Genomic DNA, 20,278 nt, shown 5'->3' with positions numbered 1-20,278 from the left:
CTGGAAGCAATCTCCTGTAATTATCAAGGGACGATTATATCTAATTCTGTCATTATAATGTTGCTTCTGCTCTAGTGAAATAAGAACTTTGGTAAAGCATAACTTTTGCTCTTCGCATATAATTTTGGACCAAATCTTATTAAATAAACATAAAAGGGAGCTTATTGTGTCTGTATGTGTAAAAGGTATAGAAGGTTTTAAGACTAAGAGAAGATAAACCACAGCTTGTTATCACTATTGTTTTAATAATTCTAAAGGCTTTGATACAATTAAAAGGAAATAAATACTAATCATTTATTTTTGATTTTTTAAAAATACTATGCAACAGAACAACTTAAAGGAATGAACATTTCACAATTGAGACTTTAAAACAAAATCCTTTTAAACCACACCTGTGGGTCTAATTAGCTATCTCAGGGTCACCATGTTACAAAATAAATTGGACTTTTGGGTAGTAATCAAGCTGAAAACTAATTGTGAAAAAATTATGGAACAATTCTATTTCTTGTGCAGTTATACTAATCTCTACATCTGATTCTGTGTTCTATCACTTAACAATATGTTTTTGACAATTTTATAGACAAAAAAAGCAATACATATATCAATGACAATAGTGTAAGTTTACATAAGACAACTGTTTAATGTCTAACACAGGCTAACCTTGTCTCATTCACTTTGTCTCATGGCATAATTCAGAAAATATTTAAGGCAATGTCTCCTAAAGTGCATTGGCATATATATTCTAAGTATTATCACAGTGTTATTTCATGAAAAGTCATCTAAATCAAAGTATATCCACTCAACAAAATTATAGTATATTTATAAAATAGCATTGCAGTATATTTTGAGAACATTCTGTTTTTACTAGAGGTGTCCATTTACATATTTTCTCTATAGACCAAGAAAGTGACCAATGGCCATTCTATCAAGGTGTAGAATTAGATAAGAGTAATGCTCATCTTTTCTGTGAATTTACAGAATAAATAAGGTGATTCTATTTTTTATTTCTTATTGGAGTATAATTGCTTTACTATAGGTCACCATAGAGCACTGAGTAGAGCTCCCTGTGCTAGATAGTAGGTTCTCACTAGTTATCTGTTTTATATATGGCAGTGTATAGAGTTCAATCCCAATCTCCCAACCCATTCCACTCCCCCTTTCCACCCATCTTGGGGTCCACAGATTTGTTCTCTACATCTGTGTCTCTAGGTTTGATAATAGGTTTTGCAAGTAGGTTCATCTGGACCATTTTTCTAGATTCCACATATATGTATCAAAAAATAAGGTGATTCTTACAAATGTAAGTCTGTTTAATTCCACAGTTTTCACTTAGATAAACTTCTCCTGATTTGTAAGATAGACAGTTTTGTCTTAATATAGGTGTAGGAAGAGAAAACCTAAAACAGAAGAAATGGCATAGTCTTCGTGAAATTCTATAACAAGTAAATACCAGAGAGGAGAAATAAAAAACTTTCATTTTATATATAAACACTTAAAATGCAATGTATACATAATATAATTGAATCAAATTGAATTTCTATCAATAGCACAGATAACTAAGATTTTTACAAATTTAAAAGTTATTGATAGATTACAGAACCTTAAATAAAAACTCAAGTAAGGATGTAAGCGTCTGAGAGGATGGAGAGCAGGCTGATTATCATTGCTTATAGAAGTAGACAGACAAACACAAAAGAGTGAAAGGCCTATGAATAACAGGTATCATCACATTTTTCTGGTGAAGAAAATAAACACTTTTAGTGTCCATAGTATTTAGGCAGATGGTGGATAGAATGTAAAAATGCAGGGAGATATTAAAGCTATATTAATGACCTGGAAGTTGGGTCTTATCGAGCACTATGGTTAGTGAGGAAGTAAGATTTTAATCCATGGTTTGTGTTATGAGCTGAATTGTGTCCCATTAAAATGTATACATTGGGATCCTACCCTCCAACACCCTAGAATATGAGTGTAGATAAGGTCTTTCAAGAATTAATTCAGTTAAAAGAGGTCATTAGGGTGGGCCCTAATGCAATATTGCTGCTCTCCTTACAAGAGGAAATTTGCACATAAACAGGTATAGGGGGAAGACCACCTGTAGACCCACAGAGTAGACAGTCAAGGAGAGAGGCCTCAGAAGAAACCAAACTGCCAGCACCTTGGCCTTGGACTTCTATCCTCTGCATTCAAGAAAATAAATTTCTGCTGTTTAGGCTACTCCATCTGCAGTGCTTTGTTATGAGAGCCCTAGCAAACTGAGATGATGTGTAAGAAAAATTCTCAGGAAAGGACTTATTAAGGAACTGAGTTATGTTATCTGCTTCTGGAGGCTATAATTCTGAACATGGGATTGGATTTAAGTTACTGTCTCTTTTCCCACTTTCCTAAATGTGCTTGAAATTGTGTCTTGGGCACCCTTTATTTCTACTATTTTGGGCAAATGCAGCAATTAAACCAAGGGCAAAGAAGATTGCATTATGTCAGACAGATACTTACATATCAGAAGGCAGAAGTGAATCATTTTCCCATAGCCAGTGCCTGCCAGTTTCAGTATAGTAGACTCCAATCCAAAAGAAAGATTTTAAGGAGAAGAAATGCTAGTGATAAACAAATACATGCAAATACAAGGTTCTCATTATTATCTTTTCATCAACTGCATGAGACTCCTTTTAAAAAAATTCAACACCGTGTTTATCTTTATTCAGTTCATCCCATCCACAAACTCATTATCACATGCTATATTCCAAAACCATTTTGAGATTTGGCTAATGATACAGCAAGAAACAACACAAATTCCCAGTTCTCATGGGAGAAACGGAAAATAAATAAATATGAGTAAAAAGATAGTGTGGGTTTGGTGAATAAGGGAGTAAGGTTTTTCAAGGAATGGCAGCAAGGTCTATAAGCAAGAACTTTATAGATGTCTTAAAGATTACTTTTACCCCTAACTCCTGTCTAACTCCTGTCTGTTAAGGTGCAGAATGGAGAGAACATCCTCTATCAGAAGAATTCTTACAGTGGATGCTTTAACTCGATGCTGATGTCCTTTGACAGAGTGAGGGAAAGCTCTTCCATCTCCTTGCATCCTGTTCTAGATTGTGAGGCACTGCTCACACAATGCCATTAACTTTTGGACCACAAAGGCTATACTATCTGGTTGTTGGGCTATATACCAGGTTCTTTTTCCCCTGATTGGGATAGTTCTTGTAATAACTGTCTCCTTCAAAATTCATTCAATATGCATATTTTCTAACTGTCTTTTTTTGAGGGGTGTAGAATTCACCTGGGCTAGGAAGCTCCCCTGGAGAAGGGCATGGCAACCCCCTCCAGTATTCTTGCCTGGAGAATCCCATGGACAGAGAAGCCTGCTGGATTACAGTCCACAGGGTCACAAAGAGTAGGACACGACTGAGCGACTGCCGTGTTTGCATAATATAAAATATATGATTTGAATTATATTTAACTGTATAGTTCATGATGGCACTAAGTATATTCACATTATTATGAAACTCTCAACCTTCATCTGTCTCCAGACTTTTTCACCTTCCTAAACCAAAGCGATCAATGCAAAGAAATAGAGGAAAACAACAGAATGGGAAAGACTGGAGATCTCTTCAAGAAAATTAGAGATACCAAGGGAACATTTCGTGCAAGATGGGCTCAATAAAGGACAGAAATGGTATGGACCTAACAGAAATGCTATGGACCTAACAGAAGCAGAAGATATTAAGAAGAGGTGGCAAGAATATACAGAAGAACTGTACAAAAAAGATCTTCACAACCAAGATAATCACGATGGTGTGAACATTCACCTAGAACCAGACATCCTGGAATGTGAAGTCAAGTGGGCCTTAGAAAACATCACTACGAACAAAGCTAGGGGAGGTGATGGAATTCCAGTTGAGCTATTTCAAATTCTGAAAGATGATGCTGTGAAAGTGCTGCATGCAATATGCCAGCACATTTGGAAAACTCAGCAGAGGCCAAGGGACTGGAAAAGGTCAGTTTTCATTCCAATCCCAAAGAAAGGCAGTGCCAAAGAATGCTCAAACTACCACACAATTGCACTCATCTCACACGCTAGTAAAGTAATGCTCAAAATTCTCCAAGCCAGGCTTCAGCAATACATGAAATGTGAACTTCCAGATGTTCAAGCTGGTTTTACGAAAGGCAGAGGAATGAGAGATCAAATTGCCAACATGTGCTGGATCATTGAAAAAGCAAGAGAGCTCCAGAAAAACATCTATTTCTGCTTTATTGACTATGCCAAAGCCTTTGACTGTGTGGATCACAGTAAACTGTGGAAAATTCTGAAAGAGATGGGAATACCAGACCACCTGACCTGCCTCTTGAGAAACCTGTATGCAGGTCAGGAAGCAACAGTTAGAACTGGACATTGAACAACAGACTGGTTCCAAATAGGGAAACGAGTACATCAAGGATATATATTGTCACCCTTCTTATTTAACTTATATGTAGAGTACATCATGAGAAACGCTGGGCTGCAAGAAGCAGAAGCTGGAATCAAGATTGCTGGAAGAAATCTCAATAACCTCAGATATGCAGATGACACCACCCTTATGGCAGAAAGTGAAGAGGAACTAAAAAGCCTCTTGATGAAAGTGAAAGAGGAGAGTGAAAAAGTCGGCTTAAAGCTCAACATTCAGAAAACGAAGATCATGGCATCTGGGCCCATCACTTCATGGGAAATAGATGGGGAAACAGTGGAAACAGTGTCAGACTTTATTTTTGAGGGCTCCAAAATCACTTCAGATGGTAATTGCAGCCATGAAGTTAAAAGACGCTTACTCCTTGGAAGGAGAGTTGTGACCAACCTAGACAGCATATTCAAAAGCAGAGACATTACTTTGTCAACAAATATCCATCTAGTCAAGGCTATGGTTTTTCCAGTGGTCATGTATGGATATGAGAGTTGGACTGTGAAGAAAGCTGAGTGCTGAAGAATTGATGCTTTTGAACTGTGGTGTTGAAGAAGACTCTTGAGAGTTCTTTGGACTGCAGGAGATGCAATCAGTCCATTCTAAAGGAGATCAGTCCTGGGTGTTCTTTGGAAGGACTGATGCTAAAGCTGAAACCCCAATACTTTGGCCACCTCAAGTGAAGAGTTGACTCATTAGAAAAGTCTCTGATGCTGGGAGGATTGGGGGCAGGAGGAGAAGGGGATGACAGAGGATGAGATGGCTGGATGGCATCACTGACTCGATGGACGTGAGTTTGAGTGAACTCCAGGAGTTGGTGATGGACAGGGAGGCCTGGCGTGCTGCAATTCATGGGGTCGCAAAGAGTCGGACACGACTGAGCGACTGACTGAACTGAACTGAAACCAAAACACTGTCGCCACCACACACTAACTCCCCATCACCCCTCCCCGGCAATGTACTCCCCAGCCGCTAGCATCTACCAATGTACTTTCTGACTGTGAGTTTGACTAATCTAGGTGCCTTGTGTAAGGGGACTCTAACAGTATCTGTCTGTACATGAAGGTCTTTCTACTTATTATTTCAAAACATCTCTCCGCTTTACGTCAGAGCCTGATCCAGTGGCACCTTTTTCATATGAAAATGTAAACAAAAGATAAACTAGTCATACCCTTCAGCCATTTGTCTAGTTCTGAAACCCCAGTACTTTGGCCACCTGATGCAAAGAGTTGACTCATTGGAAAAGACTCTGATGCTGGGAGGGATTGTGGGCAGGAGGAGAAGGGGACGACAGAGAGTGAGATGGCTGGATGGCATCACTGACTCGATGGATGTGAGTCTGAGTGAATTCCGGGAGTTGGTGATGGACAGGGAGGCCTGGAGTGCTGTGATTCATGGGGCTGCAAAGAGTCGGACACGACTGAGCAACTGAACTGAACTGAACTGAGGTCATGTAAATGTAAATAACTCTTAGCTTAATCCACTCAATCGACTTCACATGTTTCACATACCATTATGATGCTCTGTTTTACAACTTACCATCTCCTCCTTGTTTATCTTGATGAGACTGGAATTTAGAGATGAACAGGCACTTTGACTCTCTCTCCAAGTTAACTTTTCCTTGGAAAAGTAGTAACATCTGCATCTGAACCAAACCCAATTCTCTGGACAAGAATGACACTGAGGTCCAAGACACAGGTTCTCTATGACTGCATTGGGGAAAAAAAAAATCACAAAGCCTGACTTTATTATGTTAAATACACCTTGTAAACAGAAGTACACCTTTGTCATGAGAGTAACATTTCATAAACACAAAAATTACTCATAATAAAATTATGAATTAGAATGAAAACTTTTCTTTTTCTCTCACTTCTGAGACATGTTGGACTCTTCATATTTTATATGACGCAAGTAACCTAGAGTCTATTCATGTTCTTATCTCCATACTTTGATATTACAGCATTTCAGGGTTAGAATGTCTTCACATTACATCTCCATTAGATTAATGTTTGTTACTACTTTGCCCCTGTAATATAAACTCTACTTCCCCAAAATTTGTTCTCATTACAGGTATTTCTATTCCCCTACAAACATATGAAGTCTTACAACAATTTTTTAAAACACCCCAGAAAACCTTACCCCTGTCTTCCTGTATTTCAGTTAATTATACACAAACCTCAGTTTCGCAAGACTGTAAGTTATTTGATGGCTGGAATTATGTCTTATATTTTCTATTACACATTCTAGAGTAACTTGCCCAGAGAAATCTCCATGTGTGTGGATAGATAGTGATAGTGTTAGTTGCTTAGTCATGTCCGACTGTTTGTGACCCCATGAGCTGTATAGCCCGCCAGACTCCTCTGTCCATGGAATTCTTCAAGGCAAGAATGCTGGAGTTGGTAGCCATTCATTTCTCTGGGGGATCTTCCCAACCCAGGGATAGAACCTGGGTCTCTGACCAGCACAATACTACTTTTAAATAAGTTTAAGAAATCAGTCTGTAAAACCTACCTTTCTGCTGGATTTTGAGAGGTGGTTTTTTGGAAGACACTGCAAAAACAGTCAAATATCATGAGTAGATCTTATTTTAAATTGAAACATCAAAAATGAGATACTCAAAGACTATATTTCATAAAAATAAATCAGCAATTTTCAAGAAAATAACAAAGGAAGAATTTTGGTAAGCTAAAATTATTCTCAGTCTGTTTTGGCTTATCATATCTATGAAATTAACAGTGCTCCTGAGGGGAAGACAATTTGGAAGTTTCTGTATTTACTTACAGTTTACAGTAACAACAGCTACCACAATGGCCAATAGGAGAAGGCACAAGACACCCAGCATGCTAGAAATGAGCCTCCACGGAAGAGGCATGACATCTCCTGAGAGGACTGAAAACACAAGCAGAATCAAAATTAGATGAAGCAAGATGACTGGATGGATAAACACAATGCTTAAAGAGTAGCTTACAGTTAAGAACACATCAAATACATGTCAATTCTTGATTCTCACAACAGGCCTGCAAAATATTTTCAGTTTTAGATAATACTGAAATAGAAGTTTGAAAAAAAATCTCATTTTTTCCATAGGCTTTTTGTCTAAGATAACACAATCAGTTCACAGCCAAACAGAGTCCCTAATTCACTAATGCTGCCTCCAAAGCTTCCCATCATTCTTCTCCCTGCCCCCCCCAACTCCCACCCCCACCCCCACACCCCGCCACAAAAAGGAAAAGAAAGATAAGTTGAGCAAGAAAACTGCAGAATGCCAATTGATTCATTTAGGCACTGAGCAGGTTTCCAACATGAAAAGTTAAAAGAGGCTACAATTTAGATTAGGACGTCAACAAATGGTGTTTGTTTATTCTTCTCTCACATATTAAGGTTCGTAGTGTTTCATGCAAGTATAGAACCAGTGATGGTGTTATGGAAAGAATAAGAAGCTAGGGACTTCTCTGATGGCTCAGTGGTTAAGACTTTGCCTCCTAATACAGGGGCTGTGGGTTTGAGCCCTGGTTGGGGAGTTAAGATCCCACATACCTCACTTCCAAAATGCCAAAACATAAAACAGAAATAATAGTGTAAGAAATTCAATAAATACTTTAAAAATGGTCCACATCAGAAAAAAAAAAAAAAATCTTTAAGAAAAAAAAAATAAACAGCTGCCAGCATCCTTGATAGACCTATACTTCACCAGTTGGAAGATCAGAAGCAATAAAATGCAGGCTTATTTTTGTTATTCAACTCGGGGACATTTAATATGTAAAAAAAATTTTTGGATATCACCTTTATCTTTCATATCAACTTCCTTCCTCCCACTGAATTTCTTTCCCAATGTTATTGTCACGCATCTCTTACAGTCTCTTCATTTGTTATCACCACCATGCCTTAATCACCCAATTTAGACCTAGTGATGGGTCACCTGAGTGCTTGCACTGATGCCAACTGCTCATTCTCCATTTTATACACCTTGTGTACTGTTACAGATATCTGATGAAGGAAGTCAGACAGCTTGCTACTGATTCACATCAGGGTCCCAAAGTTCACCTGGATTCTCAGTGGCACTTGACAATAATTTACCCAATCTATTTTGTGCTCCAAATTTAAAAGAAATATATTTATGTTCTGCTTATGTAAATAGTTACATCAAAGATTTTGGCACAAATATACCACACTCTAGCCCAGAGATCAATCAGTTGAAAATATTTATTTCTCACACTATACAACTTCTGGCTTCCAATCAAGGTATCTAACTCAATCCTCTCAAACAGCCACAGCTAGTCATTGTCCTTCACTTAGCATTGTTGTCTCAAGGGAATTACTTTCCAATGCGTTTCTATTCAAATCATATTCTTCCTCTAAAGTCTAAATAAATTCCCACTTTAGCAGTGAGATTTCTAAACTATACAAGGTATCTTTTAAATTATTTACAGTATTTAACATTTGGCCTTTAGCATTATCTGCACGAAATTAACATTTACATTTTTTCTTATACATTTTCATTTTCTAACTAAATTTAGAAACTATTGTATTTTTGTATCCTCCAGTGCATAGCATGTCAGTATACAACTTTAGGCATTCTCTACATGTTTACTGAATACTCTGTTTTAATGTAGCTTACCTTCATCATTGACATCTTCCGCTATATTTTTGTGCTGTCTTTTACAAGGTTTCTGGTGTTTCAGCTTCTTCTTGGCTAATGGCAATTCATTTGGATCCAGTTTATCCTTAATATTTTTTGGTGTGTACCTCTGCTGAAAATCCTGGTTTAGAGTAGTAATACTATAAATTATGGGTTCTTCATCCATGTTTATATAGGAAAAAAACTGTAAGGGATAAAGTGCTCAAATATCAGTATATCCTTCTATAATTTGGGAAGGCATATTGTAATATAGAAAAATGAAACAATAATATAAAATCTGAGTTGTGGGGAATTCTCCAACAGTCCAGTGGTTAGTACTTTTTACTTGTACTGCTGAGGTCATAGGTTCAATCCCTGGTCAGGGAACTAAGATCCTGCAAGCCACGTGACATGGCCAAAATAAAATGAAATTAAATCTGAGTTGATAAATAGATATATTTATTACACTTCCCAGAAGTATATTCTCAACAGTTTGAAGCCCTGAGTACAGGAAAAAAATGTCACCAAGAACACAAAAGTAAAGGAAATAGAACCCTACAAAAGTTAAGCTCTCTTTATTCTTAACCAATTCTTATATAGAAAGTAATCATTGCTTTTAGTACAGAATTTAAAATTTAAAAATTCTAGGTCTGCAATGAAGTCACCCCAAAATCCCAAGCCTATTTCTAACATAGTTGCAGTTTGCCTCATGAAACTGAATAGTAAAAGACAGAGCTGGTGTTCTGCTATTATTAGAAACTGAAATATATTTATTAGCTGTGATTCTTGGAGGCATTGCACAATTTACGATTAGAACACAAAGTTAACCATTTCACTTTACCTAAGTGACTCTATGATTAACAACAGGACTTATGAACAATATCTTTTGTATTATTTTGTAACTGAAATAAGACACCCCATAAGTGGACTTAATAGTTTGTTTCTATGTTTGATATAAATTCTCTTTATTGTTAAAAAATAAACAAAACAGGTTAAGTATCCAAATAGCTAAACTTCAAAAGTGTGAAGAATTTTGTTGTAAACACGGGCTATCAGATTCATTGCTGGCAAAACACTAAACAGGATGAAGTCCCTTATTTGTCAGGATTCTAAATCCCTTCAGTTTAAACTTCTCCGAGAAACTTTATTTAAAAAAGATTATTGGACATACATCAAAGACTTGAACATAGTCAAATAAAACAAAATGCAATATGTTGAAGCAGAAAAAATATTATACTTGATGTTGAAATTTATTTAAAATGTTTAAAACTAGAAACTGCACAAAGAAGAACTGTCTAGTGGTCACATCTTTCAGGAATTAGAGGGGGATGGATTACAAAAGAGCCAGAAGCAGTAAAACATACCTGAAATGAAGAAGGAATTCCTTGTGCTACGAATTATTTTGTGTAAGTCTGAGGAAGCAGGACCTGGTAAGTTGGCACAGAATTAGAAACCGGGCCTCAGTAGAAAAATTACTCGTTGTGCAAGGTTTCAGAATTAACCAACAGGAAGCCTTCTTTTTTTTTTTTTTTTTTTTCCTGCATTTGTCCTTAGCAACCACAATATTGCTGATAAAATCTTATTTCTTGTAACTTAGGCCAAAGTTACAAGAAAATATTACATGCATTTTATTCTCAGCCATACTAAATAATAATGTTTGTGAACTGAAAAGAAAACTTCGCTCCTCTATATTATTTACTACACTGGATTATAATTGATGTTTGTGTATCAGTCATTCCACTGGACTAAAGTCCTGAGAGAGACCATATATTTTGATAATTTTACCTGTAGGTAATTTTATGTTTATGAGAACATAGTAGACATAAAATTTATCTATAGTGGATAAAGAAATTCCTTGCAATTTCTTCATTCAGGCTACTTAGACGACTTTGCACTGACATCTTTCCCGTCAGAGATTTCTCTTCACACATTCACACACAGAGAGAAATTTAAAAAGGTAGGAACAATGTGCAAGTTAGGGGGGAAATTACCTTTAAATAAATCTCAAGGAAATCACAGTATTGGCTCTCTCAATGACAATATGATAATAAAATGAAGTTTATTATATCAGAAAGTATCACAAAATCCTAAAATAAACAAAGGGAGAGTGAGCTATTTTTAAGTCAATATATGCTCTGGGATTCTTGCCTGAAGAATCCCATGGACAGAGGAACCTGGCAGGCTACAGTCCATGGGCTCACACAGAGTCAAACCACGACCTGGGACTAAACCACCACCACCACCGTGCCCCTTAATGGACAGAACACGGGGAAAGAAAAACATTAGGAAATAAGGCATGTCATGGAAGCATGCCAAAATTCCTCAAACTACTCTGCTTATGACAAAATCGACAATATACCCCCAAATTTATGTTTTGGTTCAATGAAGATGGGTAGATAGTATGCAGTCAAGTGCTATATACAGCCATTAATGATTAAATAATCAATGCACATGTAATATGTGCATGCCTGTTTACAAAGCTAAATTTAACCAGAGAGCTACAAAATGACTAGGGTAAATTATGTAAAAAAATACTTTCTGTATGCTTACCTCTCTGAGCGAGACAAGCCTTTTTCAGGCTATTAGTTCTTTTTTTAAAAATTTATTTACTAATTTATTTTGGGCTGCAGTGGATCTTTGTTGCTGCACACAGGCTTTCTCTAGTTGTGGTGGGCGGGGGCTACTCTTGTTGTGGTGCTCAGGCCTCTTATTGCAGTGGCTTCTCGTTGCTGAGCACAGGCTCTGGGATAACCGGGCTTCACTAGCTGTGGCTTGTGGGCTCTAGAGTGCAGGCTCAGTAGTTGTGGCCCATGGGCTTAGTTGCTCCCATGCATGTGGGATCATCCCAGACCAGGGATCGAACCCATGTCCCCTGAATTGTCAGATGGATTCTTAACCAATGGACCATCAGGGAAGCCCTGTTACCAGTCTTTTCCGCATGCTCGGCCATTGGCCCAGGATTCAGTATCTAATCTCCGGATACTGAAGAAATATCTTTAGTTCTTTGGGGTCTTTCTTATTAAATGATTAATAAATCAGTTGAGTAGCCACAACAAAAACCAGCATAAGGCAACAGGAAAAACTTTGGTGAACATCAGGCTTCCCAGTCAAGACGTGCAGAATTCCTGAGCTTCTAGAACAATTTAGTAATAATTAATGATGCTAAAGCTGAAACTCCTGTACTTTGGCCACTTCATGCAAAGAGTTGACTCATTGGAAAAGACTCTGATGCTGGGAGGGATTGGGGGCAGGAGGAGAAGGGGACGACAGAGGATGAGATGGCTGGATGGCATCACTGACTCGATGGATGTGAGTCTGAGTGAACTCCAGGAGTTGGTGATGGACAGGGAGGCCTGGCGTGCTGCGATTCATGGGGTCGCAAAGAGTCGGACACGACTGAGCGACTGAACTGAACTGAACTGAAGTGACTGCCCAAGAAAAGTGGGGCGTGGGGGTGCAGTGGAAAAGAAATCCAAGAAGGAGAGCACATGTATGTGCATATAGCCGAAGAACTGATCCTTTTGAACTTGGTGTTGGAGAAGACACTTGAGAGTCCCTTGGACTGCAAGGAGAACCAACCAGTCCATCCTAAAGGAAATCAGTCTTGAATATTCATTGGAAGGACTGGATGCTGAAGCTGAAACTCCAATACTTTGGCTACCTGATGTGAAGAACTGACTCATTGGAAAAGACCCTGATGCTGGGAAAGATTGAAGGCAGGAGGAGAAGGGGACCACAGAGGATGAGCTGGTTGGATGGCATCACTGACTCGATGGACATGAGTTTGAGAAAGCTCTGGGAGTTGGTGATGGACAGGGAAGCCTGGAGTGCTGCAGTCCATGGGCTTGCAAATAGTCAGACATGACTGAGCAAGTGAACTGAAATGAACTAATAACTGATTCACTTTATTGTACAGCAGAAACTAACACAACATTGTGAAGCAATTATCCTCTAACAAAAAAAATTAAAATAATTGCAATTTTTTAAAAAAGCTTTGAAAGTCTGACTGAGTAGATGGATGAACTGGAAAAAACACAGGTCATAGACAACAAACACCACTTTCAACTCACATTGTTATCCTTCTTCAGATTAGAGTCACACAATCCTAATGAAAGGAAGGTCACCAGTAACCATAGGTTAAAGTTGAAACATCATGCTAATTTAGACCCTAAATGGGCTGGCTTTGTCTCATTTCACCAAATTTCAATTCATCACTTTGTTAAATTAATATTGTATATTCAATTATTTAGGTTACATGGTTCTGGTTCTGTGATATGTGTTCCACATATATAAATTTTTAGGTTAGTGATGCACTTTTTTCTTATATATGTTAATAGATGTATATATCACATTACTTCCTTACTGATATGGAAATAGGATCATGTGCTTATTTCAAGTTCTGAACTTCTGAAAAGTTGAAGAGTTTGAACTTTTACTACTTGCTTCTCTTTATTTATATATAGAAACTTTAAAGGAGAGAGGGTTCCCTCTAAACAGATACTGTTATTCATTTAGCAGTTACTGAGTGCCTAATGGTATACTACCTGATAAAGAGTAGACACGTAGTGGGCTTCCCTGGTGGCTCAATCTGCCCGCAATGCGGGAGACCTGGGTTCCATCCTTGGGTTGGGAAGATCCCCTGGAGGAGGGCATGGCAACCCACTCCAGTACTCTTGCCTGGATAATTCTATGGACAGGGGAGCCTGGCAGGTTACAGTCCATGGGCTCACCAAGAGTCAGACATGACTGAGAGACTTACACACACACACATTAAATATTTAAGTGACAAAATTATGGAATAATTAAAAAACAGACATGGTCTCTGTTGGTCTCATGATCTCGATGGTCTCTGGATTCATGGAGATTATACTCTTCCTAATAAGAGAAATTTAAAAATCTAAGTAAAAAGGCAAATTAAAAAAATGCAAGTTCCAGACTTCCCTGGTGGTGCAGCAGATAAAAATCTGCCTGCCAGTGCAGGGGACATGGGTTCAATCCCTGGTCCTGGAAGATCCCACACGCCACAGCACAACCAAATGGGTGCATCACAACTACTCAGCCCAGGCTCCTAGAGTCCGTGCTCTGCAACAAGAGAAGCCCAAGAACCACAACAAAGAGTAGGTGCGGATCGCTGCAATTAGGGAAAGCCCGCACAAAGCTGTGAAGCCAAAAATAAAATAAAAAAATACAAGTTCCAATTTGTGTTATAAATGAAACAAAAAAGGGTTTGAAATTAAGAGCAATAGTGAAGGGGGCCTATAATCTCTAACGTGGCGATCAGAGATTATAAAATTTAAGTGAAAACTAAGTATAAGAATGAGCTGGACATACATAGTGAAGGAAAGAGCAATTCAACAGAACGTGTGAGCATGCACACAGCCCTCAAAGAGGAAACTGCTTAGTGTAGTTCCCAAAAGAGATAAAGGACCCGTGTGGTTCAAGATTAATTAGTGAGAGGGCAATTGACAAGCAGTGGTTAAGGCTGCAGAGATAAGCTGAGGACTACTGTATATGTGTGTGTTGTATATATATATGTGTATATATATATATAATCTCTTTAGATCTGAACATTATAAACAAACTCAGGAGTGTATTTTCCTAGCTGCAGAGGTTCTTTTTATTTTTCTGTTTGCCTTTTTTCTTTTTTAAGGAAGTACCAAAATGTAGCTCTATTCTTTTATTCTTGAAAGCTTGCACGCATGCATGCTAAGTCACCTCAGTCGTGTCCAAGTCTTTGCGACCCCATGGACCGTAGCCCACCAGGCTCCTCTGTCCATGGGATTCTCCAGGCAGGAATACTGGAGTGGGTTGCCCTGTGCTCCTCCAGGGGAGCTTCCTGACACAGGGATCCAACCCGAGTCTCTTATGCTTCCAGCATTGGCAGGAGGGTTCTTTACCACTAGTGCCACCTGGCAAGCCCCCAGTGAAAGGTTAGTCTCCTAAACATTAGGAGTAGAGCACATTTGGAGAAAGATGCTCGAGAGTGTTCATTTCCTGCCTCGTCTTCCTCTATCACCTACCACAGGAGGAAGTTCTTCATTAATCGGTAACACTGAGGCAATGAGACGGAAGTCAGTTTTGAGAGACATTTAAAGGAATTTATCTCTGATACCTACTTTTTGCATTGTAATGATGGTCTGTTAACAAAACTTCACCTTTCCCAGAGGCAAATACTCTCAGAGGTGGAAAAACAGAGACAAAGCATTCAGCATTTTGCTTCCCCGCGCCCCACCTCCCGCCCCTCCCCCCCAAATCTTTACTTGGGCTTCGCTCTTTTTTTCAACTTTTTAGGTAACTCAGACAAAACAAACGGGGGGATCAGGTCTCTAGCTGTATTACAGATGTTGCATTCTCTACAAATTGAAGATCTGTGGCCAACCTTCCCCAAGTCTGTTGGCATCACTTTTTCCAAGACCATCTGCTCACTTCATATCTGTGTCACATGTGGTAATTCTCACAGTATTCAAACTTGCTCATTATTATTCTATTTATCATAGTGACCTCTGATTAGTGATCTTTGATGCTACTATTGCAAAGATTACAGCTCACTGAAGGCTCAGGTGATGGTTAGCATTTTTTACTAACATAATATTTTTAACTAAAGTATACACATTTAAACAAAATCTCATTCTACTCAATAGGCTACAGTATAATACAAACATAGCTTTAATATGCCCTCAGAAACCAAAAGAAACTTGTGACTCACTTTATTGCAATATTCACTTTATTGCTGTCATCTAGAACCAAACCCACAATAAGCCACAGTAAAATTACAGGTATGCCTATAATTGCATTCCTAGATTTCCATCACTGTTAACTCTTTGAACAGAGACATTTCCATGTATTTGAAATAAGAGTGTTGGTGTTTTTCTTAGATTCTGGAAGGGACATTAGAAGATCAGAATAACAATTTAAAATGTGTAAGCAACCTCCCTACTTTGGAAGATATAAAAAGATAATCAATGATCAGGATCATCTCATATTTCTGTCTAGTCCTAAGATTCTGTACTCTTCATTTGTAGAAGTGTGATACATTCTTATTAATAACAAATGGGAAAAAGATCATTGCTGCCGGGCAACTGAAGCTAATGAAATTGTCTGGCCCGCCGCCTTGTGGCCATTAGGTGAAATAACATAATTTTTTTTTTTTCCAAAACCTAGTTGTGACTGCGTAGGAGTCAGGGCTTGGGGGGTGTCTTGCTCATCAAAGTCTTTGAATCAGATCAAAACAGCAACAGGGTCACTGTGGAAAGACAGGTGGCTTGTTTTCTTTTCTTTTTTTAATATAAATTTATTTATTTTAATTGGAGGTTAATTACTCTGCAATATTGTATTGGTTTTGCCATACATCAACATGAATCCACCACAGGTATACACGTGTTCCCCATCCTGAAACCCCCTCCCACGTCCCTTCCCGAGAAGCCTTGTAACGCCTACTCATATGTAGCAGAAATCTAGTTCATGGTATTGTCTTAGATTCTGCAGCCCTGCAAGGATTAATGGAGAAGGAAATACAGATCTGGCAAGAATTATTCTAGGACTAGGAAAATGATGCTTGAACTGTGGTGTTGAAGACTCTTGAGAGTCGCTTGGACTGCAAGGAGATCAAACCAGTCAATCTTAAAGGAAATCAGTCTTGAATATTCATCAGAAGGACTGATGCTGAAGCTTAAGCTCCAATACTTTGGCCACCTGATGAAAAGAACTGATTCATTGGAAAAGACCCTGATGCTGGGAAAGATTGAAGGCAGGAGGAGAAGGGGATAACAGAGGATTAGATGGTTGGATGGCATCACAGACTCAATGGATACAAGTCTGAGTAACCTCTGGGAGTTGGTGATGGACAGGGAAGCCTGGCGTGCTGCACTCCATGGAGTTGTAAAGAGTCGGACACAACTGAACGACTAAACTGAGCTGAAGGAAAATGAAGTAAATTTGGAAGAAAAGCCATTTTCAGAACTGGTACCAATGAGTTTGTTAGACAAAAAGCATCTAGTTGAGTTGTTCAGAACCCTGGCTGCAGAGATTCCTTGAGAGGTTTGCAAAAACGTAAAGATGCCAGGATCCTGCTGTCCTGATGCTAAAGTGGGGTCCTGGTTGGTATCAGTGGTTTTTAAAAATGTACCACTGATGCCAGGCAGCTGGACCTGGAAATATGTACCTTAAACCCATTCAGTGGGATGGTTGGTAGTTGTTGTTTTTTCATTTTATTTATATCTATTTTTGGCTGCCTCGGGTCCTCATCGCTGTCCCTGGGTTTCTCTAGCTGTGGTGCACTGGCTTCTCACTGTGGTGGCTTCTCTTGTTACAGAACATGGACTCTGGGGCGTGAAGGCTTTAGTAGCTGCGGCTCCTGGGCTCTAGAGCACAGGCTCAGCAGTCAGGGCACAAGGGCTTAGCTGCTCTGAGGCATGTGAAATCTTCCCGGACCCGGGATCAAACCCATGACCCCTGCATTGGCAAGTGGACTCTTAACCACTAGACCACCAGGGAAGGCTCAGATGGTTGGAAATTTTAATTGAATGTGGTTATAAAACACAGGTTATTCTGTTCAAGAACAAACAAAACTCCCTACATTACAGCGAGTCGTGTGCAGATGGTAACACAGCAATATCATCCGAATCTTTAGAAGGATTATATGAAAAGAAACCCCACATCTTTCTAGAATGGGCCCAATAACGTTCATAGATCCCAAATGGTAGTCTGGTTTCCATTCCTTTTTAAGTCCAGAGGCATTTTAGTGTGGCCATTCCTATGTTGTGAGTTTCTGTCACTGTTTGGCAAGTGTTAACACTCTACCTAGTAAGTCTCAAGATTCCATCCGTTTAGGTAAAGCCTTGCTTAAAATTCAGTTTCTTTTATTTACCCCTCAGAAGTTCACATGACTAACTTTGAAGGGGTGAATAGAAATCTCCTACAGTTAGCCACCAATCCAGGCAAGTCAGAGGCTAGATTTCCTTTATGTTCTTTTTCCATAGCAATACATTTAAATCCGATTTTAATTTTTTAAATCATTGTAGTCAGATAAGTGCTTTACAATATTGTGTTTCTGCAGTACATGAATCAACGTAAGTTTACATATATCCACTCACTCTCGAGCCTCCCTCTCCTCACCCCACCTAAGTCCCTCTAGGTCATCACAGAGCATCAGGCTGAGCTTCCTATGCTACACAGCAACTTCCCACTAGCCATCTATTTTACACATGGTAGTGTATATGATCAATTGTACTATATGTTCTTATCAGTAATAAAGTTTTGAACCAGGGTAATGGCCACCTAGGTTACAGACTAAATTTTCCCAATTCTATTTGCAAGTAGGAGTGGCTGTCTTACTCAACTCTAGCCAGTAGAGGTCAGTGGTGCTGTCCTTAGTACCTTCAGGGAGCTTTCCTTCAGAGAGCTGGCCAGTATGCTGTCCTCTTCTGGGTCTCTTCCTCCATTTGATAACAAGGAGTAGATCTTGTGTCTGACTTTCAGGATGAGGATTACACCCAACTGATGTGGAACAGAGGGCAGAAGTAGCCTGGGCCTCAAGAGGCAGTTTGTTGTGATCCACACAGTCAAAGGCTTTAGCGTAGTCAATGAAACAAGTCAATGCTTTTTTGGAATTCCTTTTTCTATGATCCAACAGCCGTTGGCAATTTGATTTCTGGTTCCCCTGCCTTTTCTAAATCCATCTTTAGCATCTGGAAGTTCTCGGTTCACATACTGTTGAAGCCTAGCTTGAAGGATTTTGAGCATTACCTTGTCAGCATGTGAAATGAGCCCAACTGTGAGGCAGTCTGAACACTCTTTGGAATTGCCTTTCTTTGGGATTGGAATGAACACTGACCTTTTCCAGTCCTGTGGCCACTGCTGAGTTTTCCAAATTTGCCATCATGTTGAATGCAGCACTTTAAAAGCATCATCTTTTAGGATTTAAACAGCTTAGCCAGAATTCCATCACCCCCAATAGCTTTGTTAGAAGTAATGCTTCTAAGGCCCACTTGATTTCACAATCCAGGATGTCTGGCTCAAGGTGAGTGAGCACACCATCGTGGTTATCCTGGTCATTAAGACCTTTTTTGTGTACTTCTTCTGTGTGCATTCTGTGTATTCTTTCGTGATGCGAAGAGCCGACTCACTGGCAAAAGACCCTGACTCAGGAAAGATTGAGAGCAAGAGAAGGGGGTGATGGAGAGTGAGATGGTTGAAGCACACCACGGACTCAATGGACATCAGTCTGAGCAAACTCCGGGAGATAGTGAAGGCCAGGGAAGCCTGGCATGCTGCGGTCCATGGGGTCACAAAGTGTCCAACACAACTTGGTGACTGAACAGGAGGCAGAGTCACTGTGCCAAACCTGGACATTTTTACACAAGAATGGAGTCGATGTCTTGTGCATGTATTTTAAATATACAAATACTTGTGTATTTAAATTTTAATATATAAATATTTTTGTATTTTAAATATGTTTAAATATTTTAAAAACTTATATATTTCCAATATTTTCACATATTCATGCTAGTTCTAGCCTGATAAGGCTCTGAAATGTTCTAGCTACTCTGCCCCATAGGTTTTACCTGCACCCGAGGAAAAAGAGACCGGGCAAGATCATCTTCAAAGATGATCAGCTACTTCCATCAAGAAAATCAATCCTCAAGGAGTTTACTAACCAACGGAAGGAGAGCCTTCTCAGCTGTATTTCCCATCAAGTTTGAAAACTGTTTTTAGAGACACCCAGCTCAACATACGCTACACTTTCCCTGACTCATGCCATATCCTGCATTTTCCAAATAAATGCAGGATTTATTATAATAAATGTCCTGCAATATTCAGTCAATTCAGTCACTCAGTCGTGCCCGACTCTTTGTGACCCCACGGACTACAGCACTCCAGGCTTCCCTGTCCATCACCAACTCCCAGAGCTTACTTAAACTCATGTCCATCGAGTCAGTGATGCCATCCAACTATCTCATCCTCTGTTGTCCCCTTCTCCTCCTGCCTTCAATCTTTCCCAGCATCAGGGTCTTTTCCAGTGAGTCAGTTCTTTGCATCAAGGGGCCAAAGTATTGGAGTTTCAGCTTTTGCATCAGTCCTTCCAATGAATATCACGTGAATAAAAAAATTAAAACCTAGATTATTCTGGCTAGTTAGCCTAAGTCACTGCCATTTTAGTCTTAAATAAAACTTACTCCTAATATGCAACAATGTCATTTAATTTGCAAAGGATTTCATAGTC

At 39.1% G+C, this 20,278-nt stretch overlaps 1 protein-coding gene across 4 annotated transcripts; it reads right to left on the bottom strand.

Annotated features, from left to right (window-relative positions):
* Positions 1-225: 225 nt before the first annotated feature.
* On the bottom strand, positions 226-18,717 carry LOC120858808 (killer cell lectin-like receptor subfamily E member 1). Of its 4 annotated transcripts, none has more exons than XR_005719945.1 (8): positions 15,174-18,717; positions 10,422-10,484; positions 9,058-9,199; positions 7,221-7,319; positions 6,951-6,989; positions 5,979-6,148; positions 2,497-2,597; positions 226-1,397 (listed from the first exon to the last, which is right to left on the bottom strand). XR_005719945.1 is itself a non-coding variant. In XM_040235128.1 (8 exons), the coding sequence occupies exons 3-8, from the start codon at positions 9,242-9,244 to the stop codon at positions 1,274-1,276; spliced, it is 720 nt and encodes a 239-aa protein (XP_040091062.1). In that variant the 5' UTR covers positions 9,245-9,262; positions 10,422-10,484; positions 15,174-18,717; the 3' UTR covers positions 226-1,273. The 4 variants fall into 4 exon arrangements, 3 of the variants coding, with proteins under 3 accessions (XP_040091062.1, XP_040091063.1, XP_040091061.1); XM_040235128.1 differs by having other exon boundaries at positions 9,058-9,262; XM_040235129.1 differs by lacking the exon at positions 15,174-18,717 and having other exon boundaries at positions 5,979-6,142; positions 9,058-9,262; positions 10,422-11,646.
* Between the last annotated feature and the right edge of the window lie 1,561 nt (positions 18,718-20,278).

The sequence above is a fragment of the Oryx dammah genome, unplaced genomic scaffold, assembly GCF_014754425.2.
Source record: "Oryx dammah isolate SB20612 unplaced genomic scaffold, SCBI_Odam_1.1 HiC_scaffold_29, whole genome shotgun sequence".
Lineage (NCBI taxonomy): Eukaryota > Metazoa > Chordata > Mammalia > Artiodactyla > Bovidae > Oryx > Oryx dammah.
The sequence above is the reverse complement of the archived record's forward strand: the minus strand, read 5'-3'. Positions and strand labels throughout refer to the sequence as shown.

What these genes read in the sequence shown, in the direction of transcription:
- LOC120858808 (XM_040235128.1), bottom strand. Translation starts at nt 9,244, where the DNA reads ATGGATGAAGAACCCATAATTTATAGTATTACTACTCTAAACCAGGAT. An exon ending in AGCTGTTGTTACTGTAAACT is followed by an intron (nt 6,990 to 7,220) that starts GTAAGTAAATAC and finishes CTGTTTTTGCAG; the next exon opens with TGTCTTCCAAAAAACCACCT. An exon ending in TCTCAAAATCCAGCAGAAAG is followed by an intron (nt 6,149 to 6,950) that starts GTAGGTTTTACA and finishes TCCCCAATGCAG; the next exon opens with TCATAGAGAACCTGTGTCTT.